This window comes from Microtus ochrogaster, unplaced genomic scaffold (genome assembly GCF_000317375.1).
Source record: "Microtus ochrogaster isolate Prairie Vole_2 unplaced genomic scaffold, MicOch1.0 UNK21, whole genome shotgun sequence".
In the NCBI taxonomy this organism is placed as follows: Eukaryota; Metazoa; Chordata; class Mammalia; order Rodentia; family Cricetidae; genus Microtus; species Microtus ochrogaster.
The window spans coordinates 1,729,929-1,743,248 of NW_004949119.1; the positions used below are offsets into that span (position 1 = coordinate 1,729,929).

The 13,320-nt window shown below is 39.8% G+C and overlaps 1 protein-coding gene across 5 annotated transcripts in view; it reads right to left on the reverse strand.

Annotated features, from left to right (window-relative positions):
- The window catches only part of Usp54 (ubiquitin specific peptidase 54), a 103,729-nt gene that overhangs the window by 41,210 nt on the left and 49,199 nt on the right, over positions 1 to 13,320 (reverse strand). For all 5 annotated transcript variants that reach the window (XM_026789521.1, XM_005367628.3, XM_026789522.1 and 2 more), the window contains 7 exons: positions 9,552 to 9,686; positions 8,122 to 8,235; positions 7,914 to 7,996; positions 6,821 to 6,926; positions 6,569 to 6,715; positions 4,035 to 4,184; positions 1,410 to 1,578 (listed from right to left, as the gene is read on the reverse strand). In XM_026789521.1, the coding sequence (XP_026645322.1) occupies positions 1,410 to 1,578; positions 4,035 to 4,184; positions 6,569 to 6,715; positions 6,821 to 6,926; positions 7,914 to 7,996; positions 8,122 to 8,235; positions 9,552 to 9,686 (904 nt within the window). The remainder of the gene's footprint in view (positions 1 to 1,409; positions 1,579 to 4,034; positions 4,185 to 6,568; positions 6,716 to 6,820; positions 6,927 to 7,913; positions 7,997 to 8,121; positions 8,236 to 9,551; positions 9,687 to 13,320) is intronic.

The following is a 13,320-nucleotide window of genomic DNA, read 5'->3' on the forward strand; positions in this document are numbered from 1 at the left end:
ACTGCTCACCTGTCTTAGAGGCTCTCCTGTACTGTCCACACACCACTGCTCACCTGTCTTAGAGGCTCTCCTGTACTGTCCACACACCACTGCTCGCCTGTCTTAGAGGCGCTCTGTCTTATATTGTTTTTTATGTTGCTTTAAAAGTTGACATACACATTGTTAGTATTTTTGAGGAATTATGGGGCTATATTCATTCTTTAGTGTGAATGTGTCCAACAGAAGGCTTTTCTCCGAGCCCTTATCTAGATAAACACAATAGACAAATGGGCACTTGACTGAAGGAAGAAATAGAGTAGGTCCGGGTGAGGTACAAAACAGGAAGAGTGGTTGAACCTGGTATAAGCCCAGCACTCAGGAGGCTGAGGCAGGAGGATCACCATAAAATAGAAACTGGCCTGAGCTACATAGTGACTTCCAGGCTGGTCTGTGTTACATAGTGAGGCTCTGTCTCAAAAAAACCAAAAAAAACAAAAAAACAAAAAAAGCCACCAAATCAAAACAAAACAGCAGGAAGAAACACAGCAGACCAAACAGGAATGAGATGCAATGGGAGGGGAAGACTTTAAGGCAAGTACTTTCTCTTTCGAAACTATGCTAAGAGTCAGTCCTGCATCTTTACAGAACTCAAGATCAAACTACAAGGGCGATAGTTCACATATTATCAGCCTCTGTGGGATACCCTGAGACTTCAGTGTTCACGTTATTTCCATAGAAAGGCATTATGCAATTTTGAACAGTTGGCTTAGACTGGAACAACTGATTCATACACTGAGGACCATCACTTCTACATCTGGAATTTAAACAAAACTCTTTGATTTCCAAGGATTAGAATTATTCTAGTGCTTCTTAACAATTCATTAAGCCAGGGACTGCTGAGATAGCTCGGCTCGGTGGTGAGGAACACTTTCTGCTCTTGGCTTGGGGTTCAGTTTCCAACACCCATATGGTAGATCATAACCATCCATAACTCCAGCACTGGAAGATTCAACACCTTCTGGATTCTGTAGGCACCAAGCATAAACACAGTACAACATACACACAGGCAAAAACACTCACACATATAAAATAAAATAAATACATATCTTTTTTAAAATTCACTTAAGCCACTGTAACACTACTAGAAGGAATCAATAACCGTAACAATGTAACAAGGCTACTGAAGCATCCCTTATAATTTTATTTTAGGATCTTGATGCAAACAAGCATAGCTGCCTTCTCACTTTTGACTTGGGGCAAGCTGATTTCAGGCAATACACTCTTTGAAGCTGAAGAAAACAATGCTTAATGCTAATTAGCTTTGCACAAGTTGGCACTTGTTTCTTACAATTAATAGACCCTCTTCCTCCTAGCTAAACTATGAGCTGCTATCTGACTCCACGGGGTGGTGGGAGGGCTAGGCTGCTCACCTGAATCTTCACTATCGTAGCATGTCTTGGTGTATGACAGGAACTGAGCTTGGGGAGGCAGGTCCTGGGTAGACACTGGGGTACCCTGGGGATCTGCATAAAGCAGCAGCAAGGGCTGATAATGCCCTTTGATGCATTTGGTTACCACATCCTTCCATTTCGGACCAATCTGAGCCAGAAACACCAAAAGAATATGACAATTATGATTCATATCCACAATTCAAAGCATAATTCCTTCCTAATGTAGTTTCTTTACAACAAAAATTAGGTAGAAAAAGAAAGATCTTAGATCTAAACTTAATGACTATTTATTAAACCCCCTTTTAAAGAAAGCATTAAAATACTATCAGAGAAAAGAATGAATCAATTAACTCAGTTTTGAAATATGCAAAAAAAAAAACCTCACAAAGGTGGACATGCTATGTGAGGAGTCTAGGTTGCTTTATTAATCAACTTCTTTTCATAGACATTAGATTTAAGAGCTCACTTCAAATTTCCACTTCCACAATTTCATTCCTAAATATTAAAATCACCTTAACAAAGCTGAAAGGAAAATAGAAACTCTCTTACAGAGTATCTTAGAATAAATAACATTCAATTTTAGAGTTCACACATGGCAAGACATAAAATGCAAACTGCTTAAAATAGACAGTTTGAACCTCTCGGCCGTAGCCTTGTGATGGATTCAGCTCTGCAATCACAGTGGAAGAGTAACATAACAGCCATAGATCCAACAGGCATTCTTAGGTATAATTATGGCTTGCCAGCTAGACAACTAGCTAGTATGATAGTTTACTCAGAACGCACTTTCAGTAAGTTAAAGCTAAGTTGCCATTATTTAAATTAAAGCACAGTTTATGTTTCACATCCCAATCTTATTGTTTTGTAGGAATACTTTTCAGGTTAAAAAAACAAAAAAAACAAAAAAAAAAACCCTAATGTTCAAATAATTTGTTGTCCCTCCCCACAAAAGAGAATATTGAAATTTAACAAAGACTCTACTAGTGAAAGATTTTGCTTCAAATCTACATATTGATATGATTAGCATATCTACGGCAGCCTTCATAGCTTCTAATTTTTTACTATTAAATTTATTCATTTATTTTACATTCCAACAACAGTTTCCCCTCCCTCCTCCCCTCCCATTCTCTCCCGACCACCCTTCTGACCCTGCTGGTTTTATGACAAGAGCTTCCTAACTGATGCAGACACCTAAACCATTTTATCCATAGAGTCTTCTTTAGACAAGACCAAGTTTCTTGCTTTAGGTATCACTATAGCCCATCTTTCATGTTAACCTCTCCAGGGAAATGAGAATTGTGGGATAATTTTTATTTGTTTGTTTTGTTTGTTTTTCTTTGTAGCACTATCTATCCTGAAACTTGATCTGTAGATCAGACAGATCTGCCCCTGATTCCCGAGTGCTGGATTAAAGGCATGCACAACCACTGCCTGGAAAGGATAATTTTTAATAGCCTTGAAACAAATTATCACCTATGGATAATGCCAAATTGAAAGTCCTCAACTCGGAGTTAACCACAAAAATCTAATTAGCGGGCTGGAGAGATAGCTCAGAGGTTAAGAGTACTGGCTGCTCTTCCAGAGGTCCTGAGTTCAATTCCCAGCAACCACATGGTGGCTCACAACCATCTGTACTGAGATCTGGTGCCCTCCTCTGGCGTGCGGGCATACATCGAGGCAGAATGTTGTATACATAATAAATAAATAAATATTTTAAAAAATCTAATTAGCTACATTACTTGTTCCCATTCCAATAAACCATTTAATAATGATGATGATTTGTCAACTATAAAAACAAACCATGCTGTATGTCTAGAGAAACTGAGAGAAAATAATAAAAGATGTTCTGTTCCTATCTATTACAGAATTTTAAAACTACTGTCCTTATGTTTAACAGATAAAGTCCAGGTGTAATAGCTCTTACCTGTAATTTGGGAGTCTAAGGAAGGAGGACTTCTCTATGAGTTTGAGGCCACCCTGGACTACATTTCAAGTTCCAGGCCAGCCTGGAATACAGATCAAAACCCTCCTTCAGAAAAACAACCTACTGGGGCTGAAGAGATGACTCAGTAAGACTGGTTAATGCTCTTCTAGAAGACTGGAATTTAGTTCTCACAAACACCTGTAATTCTAGACCCAGGGGGTTCTGACCACTCTAGCCTCTGTGGGCACCTACACTCACATACCATACCCAAATAAATGTGCATACATATACACAGACATGGTTTTCAAATAATAAAATTAGCCATGCAGTGGTGACACATGCCTTTAATCACAACACTCAAGAGACAGAGACAGGTAGATCTCTGTGAGTTCAAGGCCAGCCTGGTCTACAAAGAGAGTTCCAGGACAGCCAAGGTTACACAGATAAACCCTGCCCCCCCCCAAAAAAAAACCCACAATAAATAAAAATAAAAATTAAATTAAATCTTTTTTTTTAAGAAAAAGAAAAACAACCAATCCAAACACAAAGTATGTGTGTCTTACTGACAGTGTAGAGAATCACCATTCAAAACTTTTAAAATAAAACCTGAGGAAAAATAAATAAATATATTTTTTTAAATTTCAGTCACCAAATACTTCAAGATCCTTGCATATTCCTACCTCTTTGACATGAGCATCATCAAAATACATCCATTTTCGGATCTTTGTTTGAAAAAAGAATGTAGAATAATGTTTGCCATAGTAACAGATCATTCCTACTAAGTATAGTTCAGACTGTTTGGCCCGGTCATCTGTCACTCTGAAAAACAACTATAGGAAGAAAACAAAAAGAAGGGAAAGACTCATCACACAGTCAACCATCTAACATAATTCCTCAGCAGACTCCATCAAGATTTCTCTTTCTTCTCCACCCTGAACAAGGCCACACTATGTATCCCTGGCTGTAGCCACAGCCTCAGCCTTCTGCGTGCTGAGACTATAAGCACACACTGCCACACTAGCACTTCTGTCAACATTTCTTTATTTTGTTTTGTTTATCAAGATAGAGCCTCATGTAGCCAGACTGGTTTTCTACTCATTGTATAGCTAAGAATGATTCTGAACTCCTGATCTTCTGCTTCTGCCTCTCAAATGCTGGGCTTACAGATGTGTGCTACCATGTCCAGTGGCCATCAGCATTTCTTAAATAAAGACAGTAACTTGCTTTTCCCCTCAAGCTGAAATATTTTTCAGATTGTTTATTAGAAAGCAACTGGAAAGGCATATGTTGGCATATGCCTATAATGCCAACCCAGGGAGGCTAAGGCAAGAGGATCATAAGTCTAAAGTTAGCCTGGGCTCCATGCTAAGTTCAATATTTTCATTCTGAGGCATAAGAGAAGCCACAACAATTTCAAAACAAAACAAAAACCAGCTCTCAAGTTTCAATTTTTTTTCAGCTCCTAGATGCTCAGCTCTGTCTCAAGTGCTAAGAGACACAAACATTTGAATTAAGGGATTCTGAACTAAGAATTGACCTGGATGAGAAAATAATCAAAATAATTAAATCAAAATCAGGCATGATGGCACACACCTATAATCCTTTATCCTTTACCTAATAGATAAAGAGGGATAGAGGCAAGAGTACTAAGAATTCAAGAGCAAACTAGACTACATATCCCATTGTTATCCAGCTTGTATTATATGAGATTCTGACTCAAAGATTCTTTTTATTAAACTAGAAATAATATAGAATATTTAGACTGTAAAACAAAGAAACAAACAAGAACCCTACTTTTAAGATCTTACTGTGTACAACCTTCAGTTAGATTCCTTGAGGAGATCCAAACTGTGACCCCAAACAGCTCATTTATTCTCAGGAGTGGCTATTTAAAACAAGAACAGCCTCTCCTTGGTCATGGGACTGTCCCAGACAGAAACCAAAACAAAGGAAACCAGACTTTTTGGTTCTCCTTGAACTGAAGGAAAACATGAGCTGTCCCTATCATAAAGCTTAGAAGAATGAAACCTACTCTCACATTTTATTTCCCCATTCCCCAAAATAAATACACAGAAACCTCTAAGATACTAAATTATCATCTAAGCTATTTTATTACTGTCAGATACCAACTCCACAGAATGACAATCTGGATTCAGGCTGGATTCTAACCCAATGACACTCAACATTCCTCAGGAACCTTGTAAAGTGACTTTCTGTTTGTCGGTGGGAAGTCATCACTTTCCTATCTGTTCCTACAGGCCTCCAGTCTCCAGAGGGAACATATAGCCCTCCATTAATGCAAATAAACTTCCAACAGATTAGACTCCATGCTAGTTCCCAAGTTGTTCCACTAACCGGCCCTCCTCCTGCTGCAACACAACCTCTTTAACTGGCAGGACTCTCCCACTATTTTTGCTGTCTTCTCTGCTTCCATAGCCCTGGCAATCGCCAGTCTGTCCCCTCCTTGCTTTTTCTCTCTGCTCCTCTCTCTGTCTTGGAGAGTAGCAAAGGCAGACTTACTCCAGATGCCTCTGTCTATTCTCATTCTCTCTCTTACCTACAATAAAAAAACAAAAACAAAAATCTTTCCCCTCACAAGGGAGTGATGGTCTCTCTATTGTGTCCTCGCTGTGAACTTCCTATTCTTGGGCTCAGGCCACCAACTTCTACCTCCTTCAGTTCCCAAAGTCAAGACTTTCTTCCTTGCCGGGCGGTGGTGGCGCACGCCTTTAATCCCAGCACTCGGGAGGCAGAGGCAGGCGGATCTCTGTGAGTTCGAGACCAGCCTGGTCTACAGAGCTAGTTCCAGGACAGGCTCCAAAGCCACAGAGAAACCCTGTCTCAAAAAAAAAAAAAAAAAAAAAAAAAAAAAAAGACTTTGTTCCTTTGACCTTACTATTTCCCATGGTTGAATACACTTCTCTGCACCATCCTGGTATAAACAAACAATAAACATCCCTTGGAAACTAATTTTTTTTTACCAATATCTAAGTTCTGCCCATCCTGTCCTTCAAGACAAAAATTGTGCCTTTTGTTTCTAAAAGGGTTCTACCATCCTCACAAAAGTGGTATTTGAGCATGTGCATGAGGCTCATGAATCTGCACACAGAAACGCAAGTATATCTGCCCAAAAATGCTATATTAATTGCCACTTAGAACATGCCTGTCTGTTCAGTGCTTGAACAATACAGAAATAAAGGTATCTAACACATACATCACCCAGCTTAAGGCAGGTGCCCAGACTGTGGATGACATCCTCTGCCAAGTCTGAATGGTCTGAGTCCCAAACCAGTCCAATTGTGATAATCTGTGGCGCGTTCATCAACACACGGCGAATCCGGATCCTCTCCCCACAGTTGCTCTGAAATACACACACAGTGCTAGTTCAAACATTCTCACCTGCTCCGTGGAGACGCTACAAACCAGGGTTCTCTTTCTCATCCTAAAGTCCAAAGAGTTAACTCACCGGACAGTTTCGCAGGTCTCCCATGGTGCTGGCATTCTGAAGCAACTCACCAAACATACTTGGTGATGGTTTTTCACGTTTTTCCAGCATACAAATAGCCTGGTTACTTCAAGATGGGGAGAGGAAGGTAATAACAGACGTTATACCAAGTTATGGCTAAATTAAAAAATAAAATCATTCATACAAACCCTAACTCAAAGAAAATGTCATTTTCTTTTTCTCTTTTTAAGAGAGGGTCTTATTTTGAGTTCTCTATGGCTGTCTTGGAACAAGCTATGTAGACCAGTATGGCCTCCAACACAGAGAGGTCCACTAGTTTCTGCCTCCCAAGAGCTAGGATTTTTTTTTAATTTTTTTAAATATTTTATTTATTTATTTATTATGTATACAATATCCTGTATGCCTACAGGCCAGAAGAGGGCACCAGACCCCATCACAGATGGCTGTGAGTCCCCATGTGGTTGCTGGGAATTGAACTCAGGACCTTTGGAAGAGCAGGCAATGCTCTTAACCTCTGAGCCATCTCTCCAGCCCCCGCAAGAGCTAGGATTAAAGGTGTCGTGTGCATGTGTGATTTTCATTTGCTGACTATATGACAATTCCATGCCCTGACTAACCTCAGTGTCATGCAAAGTGAGTCTCTCTACCTGTCCCCAAATCCCCGACTTTCCATTTCTCCTTCCATTTTGCTAACTATTAATAAGCCTAGGAATCTAGGAGTCTTGTAATATAGCACAGAGTCAACAATAAGGATACATGTTATTTGGTGGTCCTCAGTTAAAACCCAATTAACTGAAGGTATACCTAACAGTACAATAAAGAATTCCATAAGAGCAGACTGGAAAAATTACTTGAATAGCAGTTAAGAGCAGTGGCTGCTTTTCCAGAGGACCCGGGTTCAGTTCCTAGCACCGAAATGTCAGCTTATGGCTGTCTGTAACTCCAGTTCCAGGGTATCTTATATTCTCCCTGACCTCTAGAGGTGCCAAGCACAAGCATGGTGCCCAAACATACATGCAGGTAAAACATTCATACACATAAAATAAAAATAAATGAATCTTAAACAAACAAAAAAAAAAAGGATGAAACTCACCACAGGGAAGTAGTGGAGATGTAGTGCACCATCTGGATGAAAGGCAGCGGGTCGGAGGTGGCGCCGCAGCTAGTGCATACACACTGGGCAGAGGGAGAAGCAAGGCAAGCAACCACATCATCAACTGCTCTGAAACCCATTTTACTCTACACCCCAGATAAAATGCTCTTAAAGGCAGAGTCCAAGACATGAGGACCGATAGGTCTACCTGCTCAAACAAGGTCATTGCGAATTTCTGGTGAGAAATGCATTGCTGGGCGGTACATATATCCTCTTTGCTTTCATCCGCAATGTGGAAGTGAATTCTCATCAGCAGATTTTCCTGACAGGAAAATACAAAAGCAGTACACTTAAAAGCCAAATGGACAAATTGGCAAGCAATTCACCAAAAACCTTACTGGAGAGCAAGAATATCTCTAAATTTTATTAACCTTTTTTTTTTTAAAGAAAAAAGAAAGACAGAAAGACAGGCAGACAGATAAACACAAGAAATTATGAAAGCCATAGATCATTCAGATTTTACTTGTCTTACATGAACTTGGGTTTGGATATAACTCGATGCAATTTCATCACATGCAGTCTTATAACTGCTGCCACAGTCAAGACACTGCAGAGCTGCTCCACGCTGCCTCTTCAGAGCCTTGTCCATCTACCATACTGCTAACTCCTTAATCACCAGCCTAGTCCTCCATATTTATCATTTTGTCATCTCAAGAAAACTATATAAATGGTATTGTATAGTACATTAACTTTTTTTTTCAACAAGGTTTCCTATATCCTAGGCTGGCTTGGGATTCACTATGTTACACAGGATAACTTTGATCTTCTGATACTTCTGTTTCTACTTCATGTGTGCTGGAATTACAGGTGTACATCTATGTCTGGTTTATATATTAGGGATAAGACAAGGCTAGACACATTAGGCAAGTACTCTACCAACTAAGCTACATCCTCAATCCCAGTAAATAAAACTTTTAATAATACATTTTCATTTAGCATTATTCCTATAACAACCCCTTTTTTATTTTGCAATAGAGCTCCAGTCCTGCAAGGCCTCCACTGCAAGACCTAGTCTTAAAAAGAAATAAAGAGTTAAACTCACTATGAAAACCAGCCAATGACCCCCAACTCTTCTGAACTCTGTGTACTATTTATCCAATGTCAAAAGATTTTTCTGTGGCACTCTTGTGTGTCAGCACATTCATTTAGCACATAGGAGGTGGGAGATCAAGGATAAAATCACTAGAGCAATGTAACTGTTTAGAAGGAACATCACAGTCTCTACTTAATATTGTTAGGAAAAAAGAAGTTAATAAAAATATGGTGGTTCCCAAGAGGAGCACCATCAATACAGCATTACCAGGGAGCTCTGCCAGACTACTGGATCAGAAGCTCTGGAAGTACAATTTGTACTTCAACATGCCTTGCTTCTCCTGAAGGTAAAAGCCACTGTTTTATGTAGTAGCAAGCATTAAACTACACCAAGCCTGAAGGGAAAAAAAATCATAAAGCTACTAGGCAATTCCCATTGCAGTAGTAGACTCTAGACCTCTGGTCCCAGTGCAGAGCAGGGCACAGTAAACACCGTCATAAAATAGTCCCTGACAGAGACCAAGAGGGCACGAGGGCAGCACTTACAAAGCACTCTGCAGCATCGTCCATGATTCCCAGCTGGAAGCGCTGCTCATCCTGGAAAGTCTTTGCCAGAGCACTGCGGAGAGTGTCAGAGGGAAGCACTTTTTCACTGCTACATTGAAACTGGTTAAAAATGCCCTGTAGGGAGGAGGTTAGACAAGAAGAAAAACACAATACTGTTATTAAGCTTCTGTACATCCTAGTCTGCTGTACTGGCATCACTATGCTGACAGCCATGGAAACAAGATACATTCAGCTAGTTATTAAAAAAAAAAAAAAGCCAGGCGGAGGTGCCGCGTGCCTTTAATCCCAGCACTTGGGAGACAGAGGCAGGTGGATCTCTGCGAGTTTGAGACCAGCGTGGGCTACAAGAGCTAGTTCCAGAACAGGCTCCAAAGCTACAGAGAAACCCTGTCTCGAAAAACCAACAAAACAAAACAAAACAAAACAAAAAGACTAAAAATCAGAATGAGGACAATATCTCTACAGTAGATGTAGTAGATGTAGAGATGAGTGTGATGTCATCAAGAACACATTAGGAGAGCCCATTGTTAAGACTTAATGTAATACAGTTACAATACTTCCTGAGACGGAAAAGATGTGTAGTTTAAAAAGAGTAAGCTACATGTAAACAGATTGGCAATTATTCTTTGGGAGAATTACTCCTACTATGAAATTTAGCCCTCTTTTGTATTTTTTTACAAAACTGTCAAATTGTCCAAACTGACAAATAGTAAAGCAAGCCATGTCCATGTCCATCCTCCCAGCACCTGAGAACGAGGTGGAAAGATGGGGAATGGGAGGCCAGTCAAGCGTGGTGACTGGCACATGCCTTTAGACTTTTTCTTTCCCACTAAACCTACTCTTTCAGTAAAATAATAGTAATAATAATGAAAAAATACAAAACCCCGTGTCTTCCACCCAGAATTAAGCACTCCGTTACGTTTACTTCTAGTTACTTCTTTGCAGTACTTAGGCCAAAAACCTTGAAAACCCTGGTCTGAGAACTCACACCCTGTCAGTCGTACTTCTACATTCAAAATACATTTAGACTGCATGCTGCTCACCACCCCACCTCCTGCCAACTCTTCTCTTCACTGGATGATTGGAACTTTTTCTTTTTTTTACTATTTTTAAGGTTTAATTTTCATTATTTTATAATATGTGTGAGTGTGGGTATGTACAATGGCACGCAGGTACGAGTGGAGCCAGAGGTTTTAGATCCTTGAAGCTAGAGTTAAGGCAGCTGTGAGCCACCTGAGGTAGATTCAAGGAATTCACTGGACTTGAGTCTTCTAGAAGAACAACTTACCTGTTTTTTTCAACCCAACTGCAACCATTTCTTGAACTAAAGCATGTCTCCAAGGAAATACACAGTAGGCTCAAAATAGTAGTCAGATGATTTTAAAAAATGAAATAAAATTAGGTTCAAAACATAGCTCAGTTGGCTAACATGCATAAAGCCCTGGTTTGGATCCGAGCATTGCACAAACCAGGCGCTGTAGAGCATGCCTGTAATACCACTGTTCCAGATGAGGCGGGAGGATTAGAAAACCAAGGCTTGAGGTCAGACTATGCTACATAAGACCCTGCCTCAAGAAGAAGGAAAAAAAGTAATAAAATCAAATGTTATTCCTTCGTTGAAAACTCTCCAAAGATTTCCCATCAGGTATACGATAAACCCAAATTGAAAATACTACATGTTACTTGGCCTACAGATGTACTTCTGACTCACCCACACCAGTCATACGGGTTCTTGCTACATTCCACAACTATCTGTATGACTGAAACCTGGGGACTTTGTACTTGTATTCCTTACCTGAATCAAGCTTTCTCTTTGTGCAGCTTGGCCACTTACTTCCTACAGGGTTTTATGCAAGCATCACTTCTCAGTACAGTAGCTCCTGATCAACCTACTTTAATTGCGGGCTCTGGGCCAGCACTCGGGAGTCAGAGGCAGTGGAAGGCAGATTTCTGAGTTTGAAGCATGGTCTTAAGAGTGGACAGCCAGGGCTACACAGAGAACCCAACCAAACAACAACAACAAACCGTGCAAGCTCTCTTTTCCTAAATCCCCACCATTCCCTGTTTTTTCTCATCACACTTAGTATTAATATATTTCATATTGTAGTTAAGAATGCAGAAGTGTGAAAAATAAGTTTTTATACTTTTATTCTTTGATATTCTATCAGTACCTAGAATGACACTAATATATAAAAGGCAACAAAATGCATGTTTTAAATGAACGAATGAATCAATCATGTGATATGGGCAGATCTCATGAAAGGAGAATAAAAGAACTTTGTCCTTTCTCCTTTAAAAAGAATAGAGAAATCATACAGAAAAGCTGAAAACCTTGAGATAACACAAATTGTTAAAGCAAAATGGAACTAAGTTTGGCTTTGTTCATCTTGAAATTAAAGTTTTTTCCATTTCACCTTTTCACTAGCATCTTTTCTTTTCATATATGCTAAATATTCTAAAGCCACTCAAGCACAGATTACCATGTAACCTATTATTTGATTACAAATGATTCCCTACATTGTGGAGAAGGCAGGACCAGTAATACACAGCATTACTTAATAAGTTCTAAAGGAATCTACTGTAATTATTCCAAGCTATTTTGAAGCAACTTAGGATCTACATAGAAGAAAGTCATGGCAGAACTTTCCATAGTCTGTTGCTGGAAGAATAAGCATGCCTGTGAGAAAGCTCTTAAACTAGACCAAGAGAAAAGACATAGGTCTGCAGTTAGACAATGGGAATCTGACTAGTGACCTCAGGAACGAAGAGAAACAGGAAGACAACTGGGAAAGCAATGACGACTTCTACAAATCCCAGGTGGCGTGGGCCCGACAGCCTAGAGATTTACTGGGAAAAAGTCACCCGTTTGGCAAGGCTTGTACTCACCAGCCAGCTAATCTTCTCACCATTCCTGATAAGGCATATTTCTGACAAAAACCACCTCCAAACAAAAGGGCCAATGAGATCTGAGTCTCCAGAATCTAATCTAGCGTGTGTGCAGGCACATATGTGCAAGTAGATGTATCAGAGGTCTGATATAATTTTCAACTGCTCTCCATCTTGATTTTTATTGATATAATTTTATTGATATAATTTTCAACTGCTCTCCATCTTGATTTTTATTGATATAATTTTCAACTGCTCTCCATCTTGATTTTTATTGAGGCAGGGCCTCTTACTGAACCTGGGTCTCACAGATTCAGCTAGACTGCCTGGCCAGCAAGGATCCCTAGGGATCCTCCTGTGTGAGCCTCCCCAGCACTGGGATTACAGGCATTTACTACCATGACTGTTTTTTTACAGGGTGCTGGGAATCCAAACCCAGGGCCTCCTGCTTGAGTAGCAAGCAATTTACCAACTGAGCCACTTTCCAAGTTCCAAGTTTCTAAAACCAGTTCTAAAGCAACCAGGAAATTACTTCTAAAACAACTCTGTAAAAATTAGATATTTGCAAATTTCAACCTCTTTAGTCTTTGGTTGACATTCCTCAGGAATTAAGGCATAATACTCCTAAGGCATTGCTTTTGAAATTTTATTTTCTCCAATGCATTGCAGAAATTACATACCAACTTAAGAAAAATAAATAAGTCATCTGGGTCCCATTGTAACGGCTGGAACTTGTAATTCTAGTAACCAAGAGACTACAATGAATTTGAGGACTACAAGGACTACATTGAATTTGAGGTCAACCTGAATCACAAAGTGAAACCCTGATTCAGGAAAAGAAAGAAGGGAGGGAGGGAGGGAG